Source organism: Silene latifolia, chromosome 2 (genome assembly GCF_048544455.1).
Source record: "Silene latifolia isolate original U9 population chromosome 2, ASM4854445v1, whole genome shotgun sequence".
NCBI lineage: Eukaryota > Viridiplantae > Streptophyta > Magnoliopsida > Caryophyllales > Caryophyllaceae > Silene > Silene latifolia.
This window is the reverse complement of record NC_133527.1, coordinates 12,089,241-12,113,463: the sequence shown is the minus strand read 5'-3', so window position 1 is coordinate 12,113,463 and position 24,223 is coordinate 12,089,241. Positions and strand designations below refer to the sequence as shown.

The window sequence follows — 24,223 nt, the reverse complement described above, 5'->3', positions numbered from 1 at the left end:
ATGTTATAATGTAAAAAGGTGATCATCATGGGAAATCCATTTATCCAACCATGAGATATGATTAACACTTAACATTAGTATGCAAACAAACCTTAGTTACTTACTTACTCATGTTATCATGCAATTACTACATGTATTATGTAATTCATGACAGTAATGCAAGAGCAAACACTCATATTATCAAAGCTAAGTAGGAAAACCTTACCTCTTCTTAATCTCCAAGAACTCAAGTAAGCAGGCTATAAGGGCTCCTCAATGAAGTCTCCTCCTACACAAATTATGACTAACTATCACAACAACATATTACAACAATAATAATATTAATTAACCCATTTAATTAGTCAAAATCCTAATTAAAATCTCATAAGACAAGCAACATACTAAATACCTAGGTTTTACTAATTAAGAATAAAGCAAAAGGTGTAAAAGTATACTTACGAATGTAAACAATTGACTAGGAACAAGAATTGGAAAATCAAATCCTCAAGGTATGGGCAAGATCTTGAGTGGATAAGGTTTGAGAGGATTTTTAGGGATTATGAGAGATAAGGGGGATAGGGTTTACGAGTGAGAGTGAGTGAAAAATCTGAAAAGAGGGCTTAAACACCAAAACCCAATAACAAAGCCCAACGCGGAAAATAACTAAGCAGCGACACTTGATCGAGTGCTCGGTGGAACTCGGTCGAGTGCACCAGCCACTCCGCCGAGTGAATCACAATCAGAGTTTGATCAAAAGTCCCAATAGCCACTCGGTCATCCCACTTGGTCGAGTACTCGGCTGAGTGCAGCACTATAAAACACGGGGTATTACACTACCTCCCCCAAAGTGGAATGGATAATAAGGGTAGGGACTAAGGAGATCCAAAGAAGAATGCGTTGAAACATTAAGGGACGTGCCGATATGTCGATTGGTCAACTGACCTAAATGAGAAATCCTCGTACCATATGGGGTTCGCGACGAAATGTTGATTTGACGTTATGGAGAATTCACTCGTGCTTAACTGCAAAAGTGATGTTGAAGCAAACATTTGGAAAATGCTCGTGAAGTGTTATCTAGGGGATGAAGATATGCACTTATCAAAAACCGCCAAAGCTAGCCGAATGATTCTTGAGGATATAATGTTTGGTGACTTTTATATCATCGAGTTCAATTTATCCTTAAAGCAAAGCTTTACTTTAACATTTGAAAAACCCTTAAAACTTCACGTTCTCTCTTCCCTTTTCCAACTTGTTCATTACGGGAGTATATCTCCTCATAAACTGTCAAATTGGTGAATTTTGAAGATGAAGTGGGTTTATATAAAATGAATTTGGAAGGAAGAATAATGTTTGTTGGGAAGAAAACAATATTTTAGTTAGGGTATTCTTCTTCATGCGGTCCACATAGCACTTAACATCTTAATTGATGTTGTTTAGCATTATGGTCATGCTTAGTGTGTAATTAGAGAGTTGAAAGCCGCAAATGAGCTTTTCCAAAAAGTAGGGATACGAGTGGAATTAACCTATACTCAAGGGTATAAGTGCGAATTTCCCTTACTATAATTTCATCTTGAACTGACTCAACTTCCATTTCATATAAAACGTAATATGATAGCGAATTCTCAAAATACAACTATTATTCACAATAATTATATCAAACTTACTAACTAGTAATTCTTATATTAAATAAGATAATTATCAATTGAAGCACACAAAATCAAATGATACATAGGGTAAACACTGAGGGCAAAGTACTATTAATTTCATGCTCTCAATAGGATATACAGTTAAACCGAAAGATTTTTTAATTTCCACAATAATTTAGTGGCAGCTCCTTTAATCGAGCTATTCGATTCAATCCCTTCATCATTTAGAGGCAAACCATCAAAGTTAAAACAATCTAGTCGTCTGTGGTAGTAATCGTTGTGAGTATGTGGCATTCGCACGCTAGTAATCTAGTAACGTTCACTTCTTACTCAACCTTAGCTTCTTAGTTAATATATGTATGAACATATCTATATTTTCATACAAGTCTGCCCAAATGCTATGAAATTGGTGAGCCAATTATGAAACGCTTTATATATATTTCTATTAGTTATATCGAGGAACATTGTTGCTAAATTAAACAAATGATAATTGGCGATTGGATGAACTGGACTCGAAGAGGGACGTTACATACTACTATATATTTACTACTAGGACACTTTCATATTGATATAAACTCGCCTTAGCATTTAATAAACATAATTTCAAAATTACGCAATGCCTAGTTGGCTAATTCATTTTAGTTTCTATAAATTAACCTTTATAATTAATGTCGAATTTCCGCGCCTATTTGAGTTGAGTTGAAAGCGACATCCCTGAGTTCCCGCCATTTTATATTTCTTATTGATTCTAATACCATAAATGTTTGGAAACTGAGTAAGTGCGCGGGTTTTACTTTTACACCCTGTTTGCCCAAAACAGAATTATTCAAAAAGACGATCCTCTCACTAAATTATACGAAAAACAACTTGTTTCATAACTCTATGCATGCGTTTTTTTGGTATTCCGTAACACTTTAATTTTATATTTAATTATGTTCCAAATGAATTTTTTATTTTTTATTTTGGACCTGCCATTTTCATATTGACCACAACTAATTTTATTAATAAATCATTCTATATTATTTGCATTCATTATATTTCTCTAAATACCCTTTTAGTTCAGACTTAAAAGTGTAAAATGCTCTCAATCTTAAGTCTTATATGTACAACAGTTTTTCCAGTAGGTGGATTATACATCTGATGTATTACCACCAATTCATTAGATTATGAGCATTATAACAAAATTTTTGAGTTTGTTTTAAAAGTTCTAAGTTTTATTAGAAAGTTTATGAGTTTATTCATTTAAACATTAAGTTCTAGAAAATTATAATAAACTCAAAAACATTACATATAAATTTAGTAAAATTTGAGTTTTAAAGGTAAAAAAATTAAAATCTAACTTATAAATTTTAATAAGCTCAAAAAGAATATACATATGCTCAAAAATAAATAAAGTTTGAGGTAATAAGCTCAAAAAATATACATATATGGTCAAAACAAAAAGATTAGAGGTAGTACATCTGATGTATGTTCCTTTTTCTTCCAGTTTTTCCTATAAATAATCGAGTATAATATAAATACAAAGTACTCCCTCCTATTCATTTTAACCTTCCCCTTTCAAAAAGGCACGCAAATTAAGGGTAGGATTATTTTATTGTAAAGTATTGTGGTGGTGTAAGGTAATTGGAGAGAGGGAAGATATTATTGTGGGGTAAGATGATTAAAATAAGTATTGTTGTGGGGTAAGGTGATTAAAATAAGATAAATTATGAGTATTGTGGGGTATTGTTGTGGGGTAAGGTGATTAAAATAAGTATAAAACTTTACTAAATAAGGAAAGGGGGAGAGTTATATGAATAGATGAAAAAGGAAAGGGGGAAAGTTAAAATGAATAGGAGGGAGTACATTTTTTTGACCAATTCACTCTATTTAGATTTAAATCTTGTTTTTAGGATTAAAACTATCTACTAATTAAACTAAACTTAGGCGTTGTTTTTTATGCCTTAATATCAGCTTCTTTCACTTCAACTCTATTTAGTTTAGTTCAGGTCACAAACTAACTTTTACTCTAACCCCATTTAGTTCAGCTCAACCTCATTTAGTCAAGCTCGTTTTAATCGAAAATAACATGCCTATAAAAACTAAATGAACCCAAACTAAAGTGAACTTAACCGTGGAAAAACCAAAAAACATAAGCTTAGATATGCTTACGTGTTCCACTCCACTAAACATATTCAAATAGTTTCCGAACATTTTGACAACCAAATTTGGACCGCCAAAATTCAACCATATACTCCCCAAAAGCTGAAAAAGATCATCCCCAAAACTCAAAATCTCACCATCACACTTTCCGCTTCCGCTTCCAAATTTTTCGAAACCAAAAACTAAACCGAACCGCCAAAACAAACCCCCCTCTCTAAATTTCGAACTCCCTCAAAAAACCTCAAAAAATCAAACACGTTGTGTTCTTCAATATTTTCAAACACAACAAAAATGGCGCCTTCTTTAATCTACTTCACCTCCTACAAATCCCTACCTTCTTTCACTCTCTTTCCTCACCACCTCACTTTCTCTCTCTAAACTAAACCAAACCAAACACTCCCACATTTCCAACTTCAATTCAACCTTAGCTTCCTCCATGGCTAACCAAGAGAACATGATCAGGGTCGTAACCCGAGCCGCGGCGGCGAAACGTAAAGCAACTGACGAAAACCCGAACCAAAACCAACAATCAGCGAAACATGTTTCCAAGAAACGGGTTGTGTTGGGTGAGATTTCGACTAATGTGGTTGGGAACCCGAATTTGGGGGTTAAGCCGGTGGCGGTGCCGGTGCCGGTGGGTGTGAGTGGTGGGCCACGTGGCAGGCTCAGGAAGTGTTCTAAGCCTATTACTTCCCGTCCCGATACGAGTACGACTACGACTACGCCGGAAGAGGATGTTATTGAGCAGAAGAAAGGTGGGTTTTTGGATGATGTTGATGGTGATGATGATGATCCTCAGATGTGTGCTCCTTATGTTGCTAGTATTTACGATTATCTTCGCAATATGGAGGTATTGATTGCTTCTCTTGCCTATTTTTTCCCCGGGTTTTGATTCCGTCTCAATCATTTGTTTACCTTTTGTGAGTCGTATTTTAATCAAATAATTTAATTAATTAGCTATGAATCTTGTAAATTGAAAAAGGGTAATCCTGAATTCCTGTTTTACAGCTATGATTGTTTCTATTATGTACATTTTCCGGGTTTTTGATTGGTTTTTAATTGATACTTTTTCTGCCTCAATCATTTGTTTACTTTTTGTGAGTTGTATTATAATCAAACATCAATAAATGAGTGAGACGGAGGGATAAATTAGCTATGAATCTTGTTAATTGAAAAGGGTAATCCTGAAATACTGATTTAATTTGATTATATTAATTTCCCCCAAATGTTAAGGGTTTTAAATTTGAATTTTTTTGGGGGTTTAATGCTGAAAATGAGAATTAGGGTTTGTGTTGAATTGAGTGGAGTGTGATTAATTGTTGCAGAAGGAGGAGAAGAGGAGGCCGGTAGCGGATTATATGCAGAAGGTTCAGAAGGATGTGAGTGCGAATATGAGAGGGATATTAGTAGATTGGCTTGTTGAGCTTGCTGAAGAATTCAAAGTTGTTTCAGATACACTTTACTTGACGATATCTCACATTGATCGATACTTGTCGACAAAGCCTATCAATCGACAGAAACTGCAGCTTCTTGGTGTTTCTGCAATGCTTATTGCATCGTATGTTCTCTGATCTCTGATCTCAGATTTCAAGACTCTTCTCCTCTGATCCATTTTAGCTGGTTTATTGAAGTCTCTAATTTCGTGTAATGTATTATAGGAAGTACGAAGAGATTGATCCGAAACCTGTGGAGAAGTTCTGCGATATGACTGAAAACACGTATACTAAACAAGAGGTGGTAGACATGGAGGCTGATGTACTAAGATGTCTCAACTATGAGATGGGGAATCCGACTGTCAAGACATTTCTGAGGTGAGTTGCAAGGATCTGGTTTTATTATTGGTGGATCTGTAATCCGTGTTTCGCTTTTGAAATGTTACTGATGACGGTGCGTTTGTGTATTTGATCTTTGCAGGAAGTTCACTAGGGCTGCTCAAGGCAACTCTAAGGTATATTGCCTGACATCCCGTCTTAGTTTATCTTTGTTACAGTTAATTAAGAGCCAATTATCTGATGTTTTACGTGATTTATTCAGATCCCGAATCTGCAATTGGAATTTTTGGGCTACTACTTGGCTGAGCTCAGTTTGCTTGATTATGGCTGTGTGAAGTTCTTGCCTTCGACCGTTGCAGCCTCTGTCGTCTTTCTAGCAAAGTTAACTGTCCAACCCAAGAAGCATCCTTGGGTAAGTCTTTGCCTCGAAACGTCTTGCTGTCTTATACTCTCATTTCTTTAATAACGAGTTAAGTTTGAGACAGTTTCACATGTCTGCATAATGGTTTGTCGATTTGTTTCACCTGCAAGACTGATTTGTGTTCCACAAAACCGAAGTTAAGCTGTATATTTCTCATGTTTCAGTGTTCGAGCTTGCAAAGCTACACGGGATACAAACCGTCAGATCTAAAAGAATGTGTTCTTCGTATCCAAGATCTACAACTAGACAGAAGAGGAGCATCCCTAGTAGCTGTCAGAAATAAATACAAACAGCACAAGGTATAAAAACGAATCTGCTTCTATGGTAATATGTTTTCCTGCATCTTGGATTTTCGACTTTGTTTTTCTGATACTACTCTTTGTTTACTTGGAACAGTTCAAATGCGTGTCTCTGATGTCATCTCCACCAGAGATACCTGCATCTTATTTCGATGAAGTCAAAGAAAGATAGTTACTGTTAGCACATACTGAACGACTTTCGGCATGAATTGGAAGCTAGGACATTCATAATCTGACATGATGATATTCAATACAGCTGATTGGCATTTCCGGCGAAATTTTGAGCAGAAGTAGGCATGCAACTGATTGAAAGTTCAGCGAATTTTTTTGGTGCGATTTAGTTCTAGTGATTGTAACTAGCTTTGTGTAGTATCCAATAGAATTTGATGAGATTCATCACTTGATGAAAACTTATATTGCTGAATAAAAGTAGTATTTTCTTGTAAATGCTTCAATTTCACATTTGTGTTGCGAGATTTAGCCATAAACTATCCAACATTGCAGGACAAGAAGTTCTCTATTATTGTAATTACTTTATACTATGCCTTATTGCCTTGTACAATGATCTTACAGTTAAAGACTAAGCCATCTTGCTTTGTTTTACTGGTTTGCTCACTAATTTTGTGCACGAATTTTCGAGACAGTAAGATCGACTAGTTGACAATTTTGAGTTAACCTCTTCCTCCTTGTACAGACAACTGAAGTATTATCCTTGTTACTCTTAGCATTCTTCTTTTTTTATATCTTCCTCCTTGTACAGACAATATTAAGAAGAGAGTAAAAGCTCTGTATTTCCAACATTTACAGAAGTTTCTGTATAGAATCATCAATCTCAAAGCCACATCACGGATTCACGGATATCTCTATGACTATCCAGTATCCACCATGCCACAAAAGTAGGCTAAGCAACCAAGCTCCTTCACTTTTACAGTGCATCAAGAAAATGAGCAAAGCTAGGGTATTTCGGTTGCCATCCAAGTTCTTCACGAGTTTTTGAGTTATTTAATCTCTTCCCGAGCACACCATCAACACCTGAATAATTGAACACCGTCAAGGAAAACACTGTTAAGGGTTATCTTATTCAAGGTACTGTGCAATTATTTACGACAGCATTAATTGGCTAACAAAGAATACTCCGTATCAAAATATTTCATTGTGGACGATAGTTTCTCCTTTACCTGTGAAAGCTTCAAACTTTTTGGTAAATTTCCCACTTTGATTAACCAAGTCCATAATTTCTTGCCTGCACGGAAAAAAAAACAAATCAAAATGACGCTAATATGAGCGGAAGGACAGCTCATCAGAGATGATATACTGAAAAGCACCTTGATAGAGGATGATTGTCGCAACCTAGGAAGATCCTCTCCCGCAGATTCTTTTTCATGATTACGATGGCCAGAGAAGCTGCATCCTGGCAGCATAAAAGAAAGATCAGTGTATAATCAATCATTATTTGATACCAAAGAATACCGCGTCTTTGGCATTAATGCTCCATCGGAAATAGAAACAAAATCTCAGTCCATATGAATTGGCTATATTACTAAGGGCCAACAAATTATGACAATTCATGTACTCGTACCAGACGGACAGTTGGGCACATATCAATATCAAAGTACTAGTAAGCAAAGTAAATAATGTTTACTTACTTCATAGTGTATGAGGTTGAGGATGTGATCGGGGCGCAGATCACTAGTTCCCTGATTCAGCCAATATGTGTGAGGTCCTTTATCTGCTTTGTATGAAGAGTTAAGGATACAATCATGAAATACAATCCATACTAAAGTTCTCTATGAAATTTCACAATTAATATCAACCTTGTTCGGCACTCGCATAATAATCCCAATTTCAGCCCCATTTTTTTCCAACTAATGGTCCTACATACTCCTACTGATCCGAACCCAACATTATACCGTGGTAAAATAGGATCATACAGCTCGAGGGTAAGTGAAGACGGGTTGGGATAAAATGTCGCTGACCTTAAGGTCAAGGAGGAAATGAGGGGGTAGGTAAGGGAGGAGGAACCGAAACAGAAGGCCTGATCTAAATAGTTCACTCAATTTTCCGTTTGTATTTTCCTAGTGCACCTGTAAGTTCACCTTGACTTTGTATTACATTTTCGCTCTCCCTCTTGTTTTTCATTTTTCCCTTTTCTATTCGCATTTTGAGGTGTGCGTTCACCCAGGGACGGTTCTAAAGCATGATTCATGTTAGCCGACCCCAAATCATTTTGGGATTAAGGCTCTGATGTTGTTGTTGTTGTAGTATTTTCCTAGTGCACAGTTTCAAGAGTAAAAAACAAGCATCATTAAGGATATGTAGAGTCCTGACAATCGGAGAACACAACCACCATGCTCCAAAACCACATTTTCCGCTTTTAGGAGAACATCAGTCCTTTGGCTCTTCCCTATTGGTACGACAGGCGTGTCCTGCAGACACGTGAAAGAAAAGAGACGATTCATTAACCCTAAAATTTCACAAACCAGATCTGCAATGTGTATATACACCACATCTTTGTAAAATTCACAGGCAGAAAACTTGGTATCTTTGGTAACAACACAAAAGTTGTACTACCTCATCACAGTATCCATTTTCTGTACAGTCATACGGTGCAGAGCTTGACGTGAAAACAAAATTGCCTTCACCATTCCAGTTTGAAAACGCTTCCCTGTTTATTGTAAAATTACTAAACCATTAACAGACAAAAGATTCTGCATCTCAATTGTTCATACTTGAAGATACGCCTAGGAAATGCAGACATCGAAAGCTAGCATATAGTCGAACTATGGGAAGGAAGAGGCAGCTTTAGAAGTTAGAACCACAGAGCTAAATGGAGTAGACCAAGTATCAAATACCACATGTCAAGCCCTTTAATTAGGAAGATTCTTAGGTAAAATCGACTGGCTAGGGTGTACAGTGACGTGAAATATATCGGGTGGACCTAGGAAGATTTTGGTATGGACTTACCTAACATCAGCAGCATAATCCACACCCCTAGACGGGGGAGCACAGAAAATTACATAAGAAAATTGACGAGGCAACCTCGTTCCCTTAACAGACGGAATTATCCCAATCTCAATCAATTCGTCGTGATGATCAGTAGTTGCAGTCTGCCCATAAATTTGACATCCAGGATATTCCTACCCAGTAACAAAAAATCTCAAACAAATCACATTCCTTCATTTAAATTATACTCCCTCCGTCCCGGTCAATTGTTGTCCTTTGGTTTTGGCACAACGACCAAGAAAAGAGGAAAAACCTAATTACTAAACGACAAGTGGAACAAATTGAGTGTGAATGGTCAAATTGCTGACACGCCAATATGGAAAAGTACAACAAATGACCGGGGACGGAGGGAGTACACCAGAATAATAAGTCTAACGTGTCGAGGGTTAGACACGACTAAAACTAATTGTGTAAAACCGTCTTACACAAGTATTAATAATTACGCAAATTTTAGTAATTTAGAGATATGGAAAAGTACCAGACGCCATTGATGAGCAACTAAGCGACCAAGAACACCAGGTCCAACAATAAGGAGATCATTATGTCCATCAACGCTAGACGACATCGTTTCCGATTCTTCACAAAATTATTTACGTTTGAATTAATACAAAATATTCATCAAACATAACCCCATGATCAACAAAATTGTATGCTAATTCATAAATATATATAAAAAATCGTTAGATTATGTAGAATTTAATAAAATTGCAAAAAATTTAGCGAAATTATTTACCAGAAGTAGAGGAAGCCATGGATAGGAGAGTATAGAAGGTCAAAAAGGAAGATGATTAGTGGAAGTTGAGTGATGTTGATGGCGTGACTGTGATTGGCCATTCTTCACTTAATTCTTTTTTTTTTTTTGAAAAACTGGACCGATCACTCGGGTTTAATTCAGTCGGTCTCCCTTAAGACGAGTACACGTAATGACAAATTGACAATTCAACAACCAATCTAACGCTTATCTTTATTCTAAGAAACTTGCAGAGTTATACTTCATAATAAAACTACCATGACGCATTCGTATATCGTATAACAGTCTTATAGAACACGATTAATATTCCTCGTATTATAATGACCAAAATATTTCACGACATTCGTATTTTCATGAACTTATTTTTTGATTAAACAAAGCTCGAATACAATTTGTTTCTATATACCCACGATACAAATTGTTGATTAGATAATGAAGAAAATTACATGTACATAAGAGAGACCAACTGATACATAAGAGCAGGAAATACAAATGCACTGTACACATATAACTTCCGTTTCGAGGTGTGACTGGCAGCTTCTTCCAACCAAGATTTCGCTTTTTGAATCATGGAGCGATATCTGCTCTTTCTGCATAATTTAGGTTCTCGACTGCCTATAACTACCCTGCAGTAAATACATTAAAGTGGTAAATTACTTCGGCATACTTGTTTTACCGGATGGCATGACAACTAGAGAACAAAAACACAAAATCTCATTGAAGACGGGCGATATCCGTCACAAGCTTGTGACGGATACCGTTTCCTCTCATAAAATGCCCATTGAGAGGTGAGTGGGAAGCACATGGGGGGTGCCCCACCTTGTCCCCTCTACCTTTTTGTGAGAGGTCACAAGCTTGTGACGGGATTAGCCCGTCACAAGCAAGACTAGCTGAAAAAAAAAGGTAGAGCGAGTATATTGACATCTACTCCCTCCATTCATTTGGATTCACTACATGTTCTTTTCTGAACTTGTAAGTCATCTCTCAATGTTTCCACCTTCGTAAAGATAACGAACAAAAACAGGCGGATGTGGGTGTGTATCCCATTCATCTCTCACATTTTTGCTTCTCCTAACATGTTAATCCAAACCCAAATGTAGTAAATTCAAGGGAATGAAGGACAAATCAAGGGCGACGGCTACTGACAGCAAAATGAGCACATGGACTATTGGTCCAACACCTAACATAAAATGACAAACAACATGTTCTTTCCATCATTTTGGGAAGGTGTAGGCCGTAGGGGTTGAATCGGTGTTTCAGTTGCAACAGCAGAAATGGTCGTTTATGGTTGTCAGCTCATTACAATCAAAGAATATGATGTCCTTGTTGCTGGAGTAACATAGATGGTAAAACACAGATATCATGTTTTTAATCCAAGCTTGAAGCCTTGAAGTAATTGGGTCTATCTTCCTTGTCCTTTTGAAGGAGACGACAGCATAATGGTGATCTAAAACCACATTTAAATGTGAATTTTGTACTCAAGTTTTAGGGATAACCCAAAGTCCCAAACTTCCTATGGATCTTACTTTTTCCGTGTGTTATATGTCGCCACTACGATTTCTGATCCCACAATAGCCCACATTTTCCCTCGACTACCATTTCCCTGATTCCCTCCACATCTTATTCGTGTTCCTCAATTCAGTGGTGATGAAGGATTCGAAGTTAGGGGGCCCAAAACATAAACTGAAAATCTAGGAGGGGGATTAGTACTGCAAAGGGGTAACTTACAAAAATCGAAAATATTAACTACAGCATTCATTTTTCTCATTGTCTAGTAGCACGGCTTCCCTTGTTAGCCCCTCTCATGCCACCATTGCCTTAATTCTTATGCCAACGGAGGCATGGAGTTTATGGGAGGTGGATAGATGGAGTAACATGTAACATAGTCCGTTTAACAAAGTTTTAGCGTAACAGTCACACAATTATCGACATTAGCTTCCTTCCAGCAAAAGTGATATGCAGAGATAGGGTAAAAATCCAAGGAATTACCTCTTTCTTCATTCACAAGCAATCTTGGTATCAAAGCTGCTGAGGCAAATTGCGAAGGCTTGATATGCGGAGATAGGGTAGCAGTAATCCATGGTAAATACATCTTTTCCAACTTTTCCAAACTGAAGGACCACCTTTTCATGTTCAGGGCCAGACGGTCCATCTTCTGGAGAGGCGACTAACTGAAAGTTCTTTACTGAAGCAACAGTAACACGCCCGTGAAAATTCAAGCACCAGCATTGAAGCTGCTCATGCCACCTTGGAGCCTTGTTTTTCAGTATCAGGGACCCCGGAGTAGGACTGGTGAGAGTTGTGGACAGATTATCCTCCACGTGATTTGATTTTGAACGGAACAACGGAAGCATATGGAACAGCTCACTTCTACTGATGGGAAGCTCCGTCGGCGTAGGAGCTACCCCTCCAAGTCGTATAGCAGAATCAGGAATTGTGTCCATCACACATAACATCTTCCTTGGACCCCTGGTGCATTATAACTCCGAAATTAGTTTGCAGTGATCTAAAGAACTACTATTACTCCATTCTCTTCAACTCAACTAATTGTCACTTGTGTTACTCAGACACGCCGACACGTGTCGGTGTCCGACACGTGTCGGCGTGTCGGACACGGCTATTTGGGGTGAATTTCCCTGTTTTGTGGTCTAAATTGAAGTGTCGAAGTGTCGTGTCGTGTCGGACACCGACACGTGTCTGACACGCGACACGGCAGTTAAGTTAAGTGAAGTGTCGGAGTAACATAGATTGTCACCCTCCCTTTCTTTCCGAATCCATCCTTCCAAAAAAGGGATAAAGATATTCATAAACTTAACACATCTATAAATGACACGACCTTTACAAATAATTACCTGGAACCTAAAACATTCATCTCATAGGAAATGTGTGCCACGGCATAATTCCCAGCTGAAACCCTAGGTAAAACCGGGTTTGGACCGCTGATCTTTGCAGAACAGCTCTTCATCATCTTGACCCCACTTTGAGGCAGTTGCGAATCAAATACAGTAAACTTGGTTCCCAGGAAGTTTGATCTTAATAAAGAAAAACACCACTTTCAGTTTAGAAAGAGAAAATAATATTTTTTAAACATTGCTCAAGTTTATATCTAATATGACAAACCTTAGTTTTCCAACATAGGCACTGCATCCCTTTGACATTTCATTAGCTTGTAAGGAAATAATATAGTCATTACAGGTCGTCTGTCTACACTTACGAGCAGCAAGAAGAAGCTTACCATTATCAGCCAGTGCTGCAATAGAAGCAAAATAAGGGAGATTGTATAACTTAGTTATAGTAACAAATATGGACTGCTTTTAAGTTATTTACTGTAACATAAAACATAACTCACCGTCAGTCAAACTGAGATAAAGATGGTATGTCTGCATGGTTCTGTTTCTCTTTATGAAACACTTTATAACATTCTCTCTTGGACCAGGCTGCAAATGTTGAATTTAATGGTATATGAGCAACCAAAAGATCAGCTTGTTGTGAATTTGTAATTGTAACAGTATAGTAACATGAAAGATAGCGACTTTAGAAGTATACGGCGATGGGGTTTGAATCTGAAAGTCACCAGAGACGCAGAGGGTGTTGAGCAGTATAAGAAACTATCTGACGGACGTGTCCTTGCACCTCTATCCAATAGCTTTCATCAATCACACCCCTAATAATCCCAAGAAGGAAGATGGCAGGACAAACGATTCCAACATTAAACAAAACCATTTTACTAGTGGGGTACAAGGGCCTGAGGGGTTGGATGTACGTAGCAATATCCTTAAGAAAAACACAAAGAGCCGACAAAAATCTCACAATTTAAGAAGCATGTAGAGGTTAGTGAACCATTTTACTTTATTCATCATACTAAAGCCAAATAATTCCTTAGAATTAGGAAAAACATACAATAAATCCCCTAATAAATAATAATAAACTACTGATCTAAGGGGTATTTCTCTGATAATGGGTACAACTGTACAGGTTCGACAAGTTCGACAGACCTCAAAAAAATCCAACACATATTCCTCTGATAATGGGTAGAAGTTCCATAGGTTCAGACGTTCAGTAGTAGATCATAGCTACAGCCTACAAGCCCCATATTAGCCAACATCCAAAATTAATTAGCACTGCAAATTTTCAATCGTTATACAAGAACCTTTTCCACAATCTCTTTGCAGCCACCGCTACTTTTGGTTTCTGATGTAGCTATGACAGGAAGCCAACAAGTGCTAAAAGCACCACTTTATTACCTAAAGGAGAAAAAACTTCTTAAACTTCTAAAGACAGGGGAGCGGGATTGATAGATCAAAATTACCAAAAATAGTACTCGTAATAAAAACAGATGGATCGACCTTCTCCATCAGATGTCTTCGCTAAACGTTTCCAGATTTCGGCTCTTTTGGTAAGTCATTAAACGGAAGAACGGAAAAAAGCTTGTGAACTAATTTACAAGGGCTGGCTTATGTGGAGGAACTACTAAACGATACAGGTCTTTCTATTCTTTGGTTCTCTGTACCACCCAAGAGTCTAAGACTACCTCTGGAGGTTGAAACGCGAGATAAAGAAAATCAATGAAGAAAGTCACACACTTGGACTTGGTGGAGATACTTTATTTCCAAGGTCATTCATAATCAATGTATAACACATTGAAAACAATAATGCTGTCTTAATTTACTATGCCCTTCCAACAAAATGAGTCATTTATGTCTTGACCACAAGTCCACATATAGAAACAAAAAAATCAACACAATAATGCACCTTATCCTTTGTGGCTATCTTAATCATAAGAGAAAATGGATACAGCAAGTACAATCATAACCACAATTATCAGTTCAATTCCAATATACTTTATCATTGAATTTTAGGAGTTGACACCTAAGACTGGGAAGGTAATGACAGGAAATGTAATGCTGCACATCGGAAAATACAGTCCACCAATATGTCACCAGAACTGTCCTACGAAGCAAGCCGCTTATGTCTTATCAAAGACTAGAAACTCAAAATTAACACACGACTATAAAGCTTAATTATCTACAACTGGCCTCGACAAAGAATGCATAACTTTGGTCGTAAAAAGGGAATCATATGACAGTTTCAGTGCATTAATTCTGACAGGTTCCGAACCAACGGTCATTAATACCACCCCTCATTTTTCTCTCCCAAATTTTCACATCACCAAATTTCAAACCCATGTCATATACATTACCCATGGAACAATCACAAGTTCACAACTCATTCTTGTTCACATTAACTCTATTCAAATGCAATATATTTAGTTGCCAGTTTTAATGCACTAATTCTGATAGATTCCGAACCAACTATCACCAATACTACCCCTCCTTTTCCTCTCTCGAATTTTCACCTCACCAAATTTCGAACCCATGTCATATGCACTACCCCTGAATGACTTTACCAACTAAACTAGCCGACACACAACCGTATACAAATATCACAACTGCACAATCACAATTCACAGCCCATCCTTATTCACATCAACAGAACAAATGTCATATACTCATAAAGTCATATACACTACCCTGAACGACTTTACCAACTAAACTAGCCGACACAAAACCGACTTTACTCAATTCAAATGCAATATATCGAATTAGTTCATTATAATACCTGCTTAACAGAAATAGGAAATGTAATCTTGCCACTCAACTCAGGACTCTTGACAATCTCCTTCATAATATCTCTCCAACTCTTACAAACACCAGCACAATTAATCACATTACTTCTCATAGGCCACTCACTTTCAGAACTCTCCAATTTAATCAAAACTTCCCTAAGAAGTTCAGGTGGCATATTTGCCCAACAACTTTGTTCCATCCCATCAATTCTCATCATACAATTATTATCTTGGTGCACCACTCTTCTTGACCATGACCTCCATTTCCTACCAATTTTATACTCTATCCCTTTCTTTAATCCCTTGTTTATTGTATCTTCCATTTCAACTCAAGGGTCTTGTAAAGTTTTAACCTTTCTAACCTCTCCCACCCCACAAAACCAAATTTGGGTGAAAATTGGATTAAAATTCAATCTTTTATTTGCTTTTGGTGTAAACCGGGGTGTCCACCGCTGCAGTATAAAATCCAATCTTTTAAGCTACCCAAATCATAATTTTTCCTCAAGTTACTAAATTCTTGAACAAATTCCAAATTATGGATAAAAAAACCAAACTTTTAAGCTACCCAAATCATAAATTTTCCTCAAATTACTAAACTTTTGAACAAATTTCAAAACCCAAAACTTCAAATTATGGTTAAGGTACCCAAATCATAACTTCACCTCAACTTACTAAATTCTTGAAGAAATTCCAAAACCCAAAATTACAAATTATGGATAAAAAAACCCAATCTTTTAAGGTACCCAAATCATAACTTCACCCCAATTTACTAAATTCTTGAAGAAATTACAAAACCCAGAACTTAAAACTGGATAAAACAACTAACATCATGCAATCATGCAGGCAACTAACTATAATTGGTATTTGGCAAGTATGTGAAATAGCATTAAAAACCCAGAATTTTGAGAGGTAGTATAAGAGTAAAGTATTAAGAAGACATTAAGTTAGGAGAATAAAAATGATTAGGAGAAGTGAATTAGTAATGATTCGTTGCTTGAAAGTATGCAAGTCACGTCTAAAACACAGGTTGGATGTTTTGGCATAAAAGATTAGTAGGAAAAGTAGGTAATGAAATGAAATGATAAGGTGTCAAATACTATAAATTATATAATTTGAGCTTAATTATTGTATATTATTGTATCATTTGTATGCTTCTAAGGATATTTTTTTGGTGACTGCATAGAGACTTCACAATCACAGGGGATAACGATAGGTGCTTTTACCTCTTTTATACTTGTATCTATATTTTATTTCAGGGGATGAAATTTGATTGATATGAACTAGCCTCTATTGAGTAATTCTCATTTGATTAATTTTTTGAGGAAGAGGATTAGAGAGATTGTTTATTCTGTTTTTTGGGAGGTAATATAGGAAATTAATGGCAAAAAGTTCATAAAAGACCAATCTTTATCCATGAAAGAGCAACTGTGTTTTATTTGATTGAGTTTTGTACTTTCCTAGAACCGTAATAAAGAGATTTAATATCCACCTTCTCCTATCAATCTTCCCGCTTCTACCCTCTTACAAGTTACAACCGATTAAACTAATCTATACTTCAATGATGGTGTTGGAAGACAAGTGGATCAGACAAAATATATGATATTTTAAGCGGTTGTGATAAGATAAGGTAGAAGAGAAGATTGGAAAGAAAAGATAGGTAGTAATTCTCATTGGATAGCATAGACCTAGAGTTGAAATTGGGCTGTGCTGGGCCGGCACGCGTCGTGCATTCCCCCAAAAATGGCCCGGCCCAGTCACGGATATTGGGCTGGCCGTGCCGTGCCGTGCCTGGCCCACTCACCCAAACCCTCGCCGCGGCCCGCTCCTGGCACGCCCAGTTTCGTGCTTGGGCCGTGCCTGACCCATGTCTAAATACTTTTTGATTTATATAAATAATGAATATTAATGATTTAAATATATATTTTATTAAATATTAATGTACTTAATGTCTTGATTAGTTGATTACTTGTATTTTTAATGTATTAAATTTAATTAAATAATTAAAAAACGATATTGAAAAAAGAAATTTAATTAAATAATTAAGAAACGGGCCAAATCGCAGGTCGTGCCTGGTTCGTGCCGGACCCTCCGTGCTTGGGCCGTGTCGTGCCAGGGCACGGGAATTCCCAAAAAACGCAGCCGCGGCCCGCCTCCAACCCGTCCGTGTCGTGCCCGTGTCGGACTCGTGCCGTGCCCGTGCCACCCGCCTTAGCCCGACCCGAATTGCCATCTCTAGATAGACCCGATTGGATAAATGCTATCTTTACAATTTGAGTTAACTCATTGTGACTTGTATCTAATGACTCGATATACGGAGTAATATACTAAAAACGATGAAACACACCCTATATATGGTTGAGACAAATGTTTTGCAAACAATAAATCACATGATTGAATCCCTTCCTCATGTATATCTCTTTTACCAAAAATAAAAATAAAAATAAAATTTGAATATCCGAGAGTATATCCATGGCACGAACCTTGACAATAGTCAATAACAAACATAAAATATTTATACAAGAAACAAAGTAAGACGTCCTTATGGTTGAAAATGCACCTCTCATTCTGCATCTTTATCTCTTAAAACGATATCGACAATGAATTGCTGATATCGGTTTGTCTGAGAAATTGCATGTTGTAGTATCCCTCTATGTCACGTACTCTATTGTTCTTAAATTGTGAGTTTGTCCGCATGTCAGGCGCAATACAAACAACTTCGTTTCGAGCTAGGCACATGGCTTAAAATGAGTCAAGTATGATAAATAAGATACGGTAAAAAAAAAAATGATGTCAAGGAAGTAGGAACTAACAAAAATTTGACTTATATTTACAAGTTGAGAGCATATTTAACCCATTTTCATCTTAAGATAGATATTGCCGTTTTCATCCTAATCCAAGCATTCGAGTAGTCATTGTGAAAAATTTTATACGGATTGATGGTGTTATGTTCGGTTTGGATATGTGAGCCGTACCACCACAATGTAAAACACTTTCTTCACCGTTGCAAAAAAAAAAAAAAAAAAAAAAAAAAAAAAAAAAAAAAAAAATCGCTTTGGACTTATCCAAGTTCGAGCAAGTCAATTCAAGTCTTCCACATCAATTTGAGTTCAGATTAATTCGTACTTGTACTTGTCTGTCCGAGTCGGGTATCAGTATTCGGATTGGGTCACTTTTGCCAGGTGTTGTCACGCACTAACACCATATCATAGTCTTCCTTTTATAGTATGAGCACTGACTTGAGTTTCCGAGTGTAGTAATGGTTCATACTTCCACTAATCCACATGGTTTAGTGTATTTGGCTATTACCTATTCTTGTTTGAATCCCATATGTCCTTTATACTTTCTTTTTCCTTCCATTTTGAGCAACTTTTTGGTACAACTCCATTCTTGCCAAATATCTTCCACTATCTTATTTATTCAACAATTCAAAATAATAATATCAAAAATATCAAAATATTAATAATCTTCACTAAAGTGCAAAAAAAAAAAAAAAAAAAAAAACACAGCAAATGGCAAGTAATCGTTTTTTAATACTCCAAGCGGATACGAGTTATAAGTTCTTGTGGGGTATCATATGTAGAAATGTATTTTTCTTTGGTATCAAATGAGGCGCACCTGCAAGGCTAGTACAATCTAGGGGGATGGGGGGTTCAAACTTGACCTATTGTCACGATACCTCAGTCCTCAGCCTTAACCACGAGGCTAAGACCTTTTTGGTTCTCCGTGAAAAAAAAAATTAATAAGACCATAGTGGATCAGAGAAGAGTGAACTACAATTTCATGTCTAAGATTACGAGGTCCGACAATAAAAGATCAAATTCATTATAATCCTGGTTAAAAAAGTTTCAGTCACAAAGTAGGTGAGAAAATGCAAAAATATAGCAATATATGCAACCATAGATGGAAGTTGGAACGCATACAACACTACGCAAAGAGTACAATGGATTAATATTGTGCCAATTAGTCCATACTCCATACTCCATACTCCATATTGAAAATGATAGGATATGACTTCAAGCAATAATTTCTTCAGTAATCAATTTAAACAACACATTTTGACGACACCGGGATTTCAGGAATTTGGGCATCTCTCCAAGACAACGTTTTGAAACCTTAGTTGAAATAAACAAGTACATGGAAGCAACAAATTCGCAAGTTTGAAAATGAGATACATTGTCTGGTACCAAAAAGGTCACATAATGCAAACAGCATCACTTATTCAGAAATATAAGCAGTTTCGTTGCTTACTTCTTTTTCACTGCAGAGGACATGCTTTCTCAAATGCTTGCTGCTCCTTGCGACACAGATCAAATTCATTGGTATGGTAATACATGCAGTTGGAGTACGAATCCATCTCTTTCGTGCACTTCTGTTGAAGGTCCCTCAGTCTGTATTGCAAATTTGATGTTAGAAAACTTCACCTATCACATAGGTAATCAAATTCGTGTCTGAGAGAAAAAGATACAGCTTCCATCAATAAATGATGATTCTGTCAAACTATATGCACAAATTTTAAGCTCACTCGTAAAATACAAGATGGTCATCGCAGCCTTGCAGGGCAAAAGAAAAGAAGGAATTAAGGAATAAACATGGGTATTAGAGAAGATTGGGAACAACAGCAGCAAACCGGAAAGTCAGAAACAATTGACGTTAGAAACTTTGGTCATCACATGGGTTGTCAAATTCATATCCACACAGAAGAAAACACCTTTCATCACTAAATGACAATTATGCACAAATTCTCAATATAAAGTAAACCTTACTCGAAAATACAAGACAGCCATCGCAGGGCAAAAGAGACAGGAATTCAAGAACAATTGGAAGTACTAGGCAAGATTGGGAATTATAGCTAGTGGCGGAGCCCGACGAGGGGCTAGCAGCAGTGGTCGCCCTCGCTTAACAATGAAAACATTATAGCTTTAGTTGAACAGCGCGTCTTGCTTCAGACGGTTGTTTCTCGTCTGAAATAAGACGGGCAACATGTTATTTTACAATAAAATGTTGTTATTTTCTGATAACATGTTACCATTATTTTTCACAAATCATTTTCAGGGTAAAAAGTGACACCTCTAGTGATAACATTTTGTGGATTAAATGGTTACATTCTCTTAAAAAATGGCAACATTTTGTCGGTCTTATTTCAGACGGGAAAACAGCCCGTCTGAAATAAGAATTTGTGTTAGTTGAAATATATGGATTTTTTTGTTTGCTTTATTCATTAGTAGTTCATCTATGATGGAATTTTTCGGTACCCTTTAACGTATCATCCTGACTTTGCCACTGATTATAGCAGCGCCACGAAAAAAATTACTATTCAATTCAAAGAGAAACAAAGTGAAGTGCTGATGCACATGAGATTTGAACCTTAGTTATGGCCTATGGGTACTAGTGTAAAGAACGAAAGGATTTTAATTTTGTTGATCGGTTGAACTTTGGTTATGGGTAGTTGGGTACTACAGTACTATTATACCACCCCAATAATTTGACCTGTCGTGACACAATCTTTTTAACATTTCACCCTTTCAGCCCATATGCATAAAACTCTGTAATAGTCAACTCATCGCAGTAAAAGGGTGGAAGCATGAACAGATATACAAACGGATGGGATCAGGTGCTTGAGTCGTCAAAAGCTGACAAACCCTTCAAAGAACCCCAGAAAGAAGAAAAATAGAGCAGTATCTGAATGCCACATCGCCACTTCTCCCTTTTCAGGTTTTCCCAAAAAAAAAAAAAAAGTTATCAAGGTCTTTCAAGAAAACCAGGACTAGATTTCTGTAGCTTTGCGATTCTTTAAAGTTCTCTCCCCAAAACAGGACCACTTATGTGAAGCTACCCTGGCTTTGTATCAGATATTTAAAGTAGATAACTAGGAGTAGTGAGCAATTGGAGGGCAGCGCCACCACAGCTCTCCTTGGCTCTGACACTATGCTCAAGTGTGGATTGTTCGACCGACGCAATCGTCCCCCATTTTTGTAAGACTAGATTGTGTCTAGATAAACTAAACATGACTTGATACCTACCCTGACTCCCACTTGAAGCACCATATGCGTCTTTCTTTCGGCCATTGCCCCATCCTCCTTCAAACCCACGTACATCCTAGACCATGCCTAAATGGTTTAAGTTTGAATCTTTCTGGTTTGCTGAACCAACCTTCCCCAACGTGCTCATTCGGTCTTGTCCACTACCTTTAGAGGTTTTCTCTTCAAACTTGAAACTCTGAGTCACCACCCGATGGGATGGGATAGAGACGTTACAGTTGCCCTATCCACAATAAATAAAGACTCCTTGCCTACATCGATGGTCTTCAATGCGGGATTTGCAAATACTCATCATCTTCCCAACTCTTTCACCTTAATGACACCTTCACTCATGAGCTTAATGGAATCCTTGACCAAGAACAACTTTTCTGGTGCAACCGATCCACTCGAACCTATTTGGGGAGAGGACTTTGAAACCGAGAAAGAAATTTGCAGTAAACAATACAATCATGAAATTTGCAGTAAACTCTTTCCCCTTAATACCCATCATGAAGGCTGACAGCTCAACGAAAACTCTCAATAAGATTTCTTTTTAAGATTATATAAGAAAACCTTGGTTTCTCTCTTTCTAACTTCATCATTGAAGGGCTTGTCTTCTTTCCGTACTCATTCATCTATCACCTAAACATTTTTTTTTCTTACAGGAAAAGAAAAGCTAATTGATTGTATTGTTTATTCTGGAACTCGCACAACATTGAAATGTCTTATGATAACTGATAAGCACCTAAACCCTGGAATGGGTACGAGCATATTTCCATAACTCCAGCCTAAGATATTGGAACTGGAGCTGAAAATACTATAACATGTTTAAAGAAGAAACGAATATAATCAAGATACGAGGAAAAAGAGTCCCACAAGAACAGGCCTAAAGAGCTCATAGAGAAATCTGCCCAGATATCTAAACAGAACAGATCTGCTCATACTGGAACCAGATTGCATTCAGTAAAGTTCAGCGTGTATATGGAACTAGAGACTCATTATTAATCGTAACCAGTCTACAATTTTATGACCAACTTATCACCTGATTAACCTAATCAGTGTGGAATTAGGTTCACATTCACCGTTCATTGACAGCACTAAGCACAAAATCATTCTCATGAAAACAAAAGAGAACGCATGCTCACAAACATCTCTAAATGCCTCAACAGACATCCCAAATTTCTTGCGATGATAAAATCATTCATACGGAAGCAGCCACACTTCACCCTCCTTCAGTGTAGGCATTAGGCAAACCCTTGCAGGGTTTTAACGCAAGCCTATGCAAACTTTATGTCCTCTAGCTACATTTGTTGCAGCCCGAGACAAAGCAAACTAGCCAGATTAAGAGAGGGAAATGCCTGAGCTCCAATTGAAATAAGATTGGGAACAGAGCTAAGACTATGAAGCTAAAATCTTCACAATACAATGACTAGTATCGTACTTTAAAAAATAATGCCAATCTACGTTACTCCGACACTTCACTCTGGTCGCGTATCACGTGTCTGACACGACACGACACTACACTTCGACACTTCATACTTCAGACCAAAATATTGAAAATTTTGCGGATAACAAATGCATCCAACACTCTAACACCGTGTCGTGTCAGACACCTGCAGCTGAGTCAGAGTAACATAGATGCCAACATTTAGCATCACCTTATACAGAGTCCGATATTCAATCTTGTCAACTCATTGATGCCAACATTGAAAGCATCGCCTTATATAGAGTCCGATACTCAATCATGCCATCTCACTATCTCAGAGTAACACACTCCAGAATTTACTAAGATGAGAGATCATAGAACTCCATCCATTCCTAATGGAGCCAAAGACATCCTAATTCATTTGACTTTCGGACAAAACGGCCTTATTGCTCGTCAACACACTATCAAATCCGCAATTACTCCCTATCTCGCAATTATTTGTTTATCTTTCATTAAAATACTCCTTACCTAGAATAAAAGAGGTAAACAAATGATTGAGACGGAGAGACTAATCCTAAATTTACGACCTCATAGCTTAATACCAATCAAACCGTTACTCTATCATCACCAGCACAACAACGACAATCGAGTCAAAATTGAAAATTGCATAAAAAATGAATCGAAGAGAGAAATACGTACAGGCCAAAGACACAGCGAGTAACTTGATTACCCTTGTCAAGGCATTTCTCAGGATTAGCGTCGTTTTTCTTGCACTTTAAGAACGCAACGTTTTGATCATGACATCGTGTTCCTATATGCTTCGACGACGCCATTAACACCGCCGATGTCGGCACCGTCGATTCCACCGCACTTGCCATCTGAGGAAATTCTCAATTGTTAGGGTTTATTACAGTTGAAATTGGGGGAAAATGCGAAGAGATTGAAAGCGATTACATTACCGTTGTAGTTCAAGGTTCGTGAGACTTGATCAAATCAATTGGGGAAGTAACTGGATGACTGGATCAAACACTCGTTAAATATTGCTTAGATTTATTACACCTTGAAAATGTGGGTCCTGTCAAAACTCGACCCGACCCGTAAACCCGACCCGACCCGACCTGACCCGTTTTCTTAGGGTTAC

The 24,223-nt window shown here is 37.3% G+C and overlaps 4 protein-coding genes across 4 annotated transcripts; 1 reads left to right on the top strand and 3 right to left on the bottom strand.

The window, feature by feature from the left end:
* The first annotated feature begins 4,087 nt into the window (after positions 1 to 4,087).
* LOC141642276 (G2/mitotic-specific cyclin C13-1-like) lies at positions 4,088 to 6,737 on the top strand. The gene is made up of 7 exons (XM_074451036.1): positions 4,088 to 4,617; positions 5,093 to 5,325; positions 5,426 to 5,578; positions 5,682 to 5,715; positions 5,802 to 5,951; positions 6,125 to 6,259; positions 6,357 to 6,737. Exons 1-7 carry the CDS (start codon positions 4,204 to 4,206, stop codon positions 6,429 to 6,431), a joined length of 1,194 nt encoding a protein of 397 aa, XP_074307137.1. The 5' UTR covers positions 4,088 to 4,203; the 3' UTR covers positions 6,432 to 6,737.
* Positions 6,738 to 6,923: 186 nt separating this feature from the next.
* LOC141642275 (uncharacterized) lies at positions 6,924 to 10,111 on the bottom strand. Its single transcript, XM_074451035.1, has 9 exons — positions 9,996 to 10,111; positions 9,741 to 9,838; positions 9,224 to 9,396; positions 8,831 to 8,924; positions 8,575 to 8,685; positions 7,906 to 7,995; positions 7,585 to 7,670; positions 7,438 to 7,502; positions 6,924 to 7,291 (listed from the first exon to the last, which is right to left on the bottom strand). Exons 1-9 carry the CDS (start codon positions 10,012 to 10,014, stop codon positions 7,185 to 7,187), a joined length of 843 nt encoding a protein of 280 aa, XP_074307136.1. The 5' UTR covers positions 10,015 to 10,111; the 3' UTR covers positions 6,924 to 7,184.
* A 250-nt stretch (positions 10,112 to 10,361) lies between these two features.
* On the bottom strand, positions 10,362 to 17,077 carry LOC141642274 (tubby-like F-box protein 6). The gene is made up of 6 exons (XM_074451034.1): positions 15,633 to 17,077; positions 13,363 to 13,450; positions 13,134 to 13,263; positions 12,866 to 13,045; positions 12,003 to 12,482; positions 10,362 to 10,639 (listed from the first exon to the last, which is right to left on the bottom strand). Exons 1-5 carry the CDS (start codon positions 15,960 to 15,962, stop codon positions 12,011 to 12,013), a joined length of 1,200 nt encoding a protein of 399 aa, XP_074307135.1. The 5' UTR covers positions 15,963 to 17,077; the 3' UTR covers positions 10,362 to 10,639; positions 12,003 to 12,010.
* A 2,551-nt stretch (positions 17,078 to 19,628) lies between these two features.
* LOC141642277 (NADH dehydrogenase [ubiquinone] 1 alpha subcomplex subunit 8-B-like) lies at positions 19,629 to 24,110 on the bottom strand. Its single transcript, XM_074451037.1, has 3 exons — positions 24,042 to 24,110; positions 23,782 to 23,960; positions 19,629 to 20,027 (listed from the first exon to the last, which is right to left on the bottom strand). The coding sequence occupies exons 2-3, from the start codon at positions 23,958 to 23,960 to the stop codon at positions 19,895 to 19,897; spliced, it is 312 nt and encodes a 103-aa protein (XP_074307138.1). The 5' UTR covers positions 24,042 to 24,110; the 3' UTR covers positions 19,629 to 19,894.
* Positions 24,111 to 24,223: the final 113 nt, after the last annotated feature.

Coding starts and splice junctions, on each gene's coding strand:
- LOC141642274 (XM_074451034.1), bottom strand. CDS start 15,962: ATGGAAGATACAATAAACAAGGGATTAAAGAAAGGGATAGAGTATAAA. Junction 13,451..15,632: donor TTCCTATTTCTGTTAAGCAG/GTATTATAATGA, acceptor CAACATTTGCAG/CCTGGTCCAAGAGAGAATGT. Junction 13,264..13,362: donor TTATCTCAGTTTGACTGACG/GTGAGTTATGTT, acceptor CTTCTATTGCAG/CACTGGCTGATAATGGTAAG.
- LOC141642276 (XM_074451036.1), top strand. CDS start 4,204: ATGGCTAACCAAGAGAACATGATCAGGGTCGTAACCCGAGCCGCGGCG. Junction 5,326..5,425: donor TCTGCAATGCTTATTGCATC/GTATGTTCTCTG, acceptor AATGTATTATAG/GAAGTACGAAGAGATTGATC. Junction 5,716..5,801: donor CTGCTCAAGGCAACTCTAAG/GTATATTGCCTG, acceptor TGATTTATTCAG/ATCCCGAATCTGCAATTGGA.
- LOC141642277 (XM_074451037.1), bottom strand. CDS start 23,960: ATGGCAAGTGCGGTGGAATCGACGGTGCCGACATCGGCGGTGTTAATG. Junction 20,028..23,781: donor ACTCGCTGTGTCTTTGGCCT/GTACGTATTTCT, acceptor TTTGCAATACAG/ACTGAGGGACCTTCAACAGA.
- LOC141642275 (XM_074451035.1), bottom strand. Junction 8,925..9,223: donor GATTATGCTGCTGATGTTAG/GTAAGTCCATAC, acceptor TACAATAAACAG/GGAAGCGTTTTCAAACTGGA. Junction 7,292..7,437: donor AAAGTTTGAAGCTTTCACAG/GTAAAGGAGAAA, acceptor TCAATTATTCAG/GTGTTGATGGTGTGCTCGGG.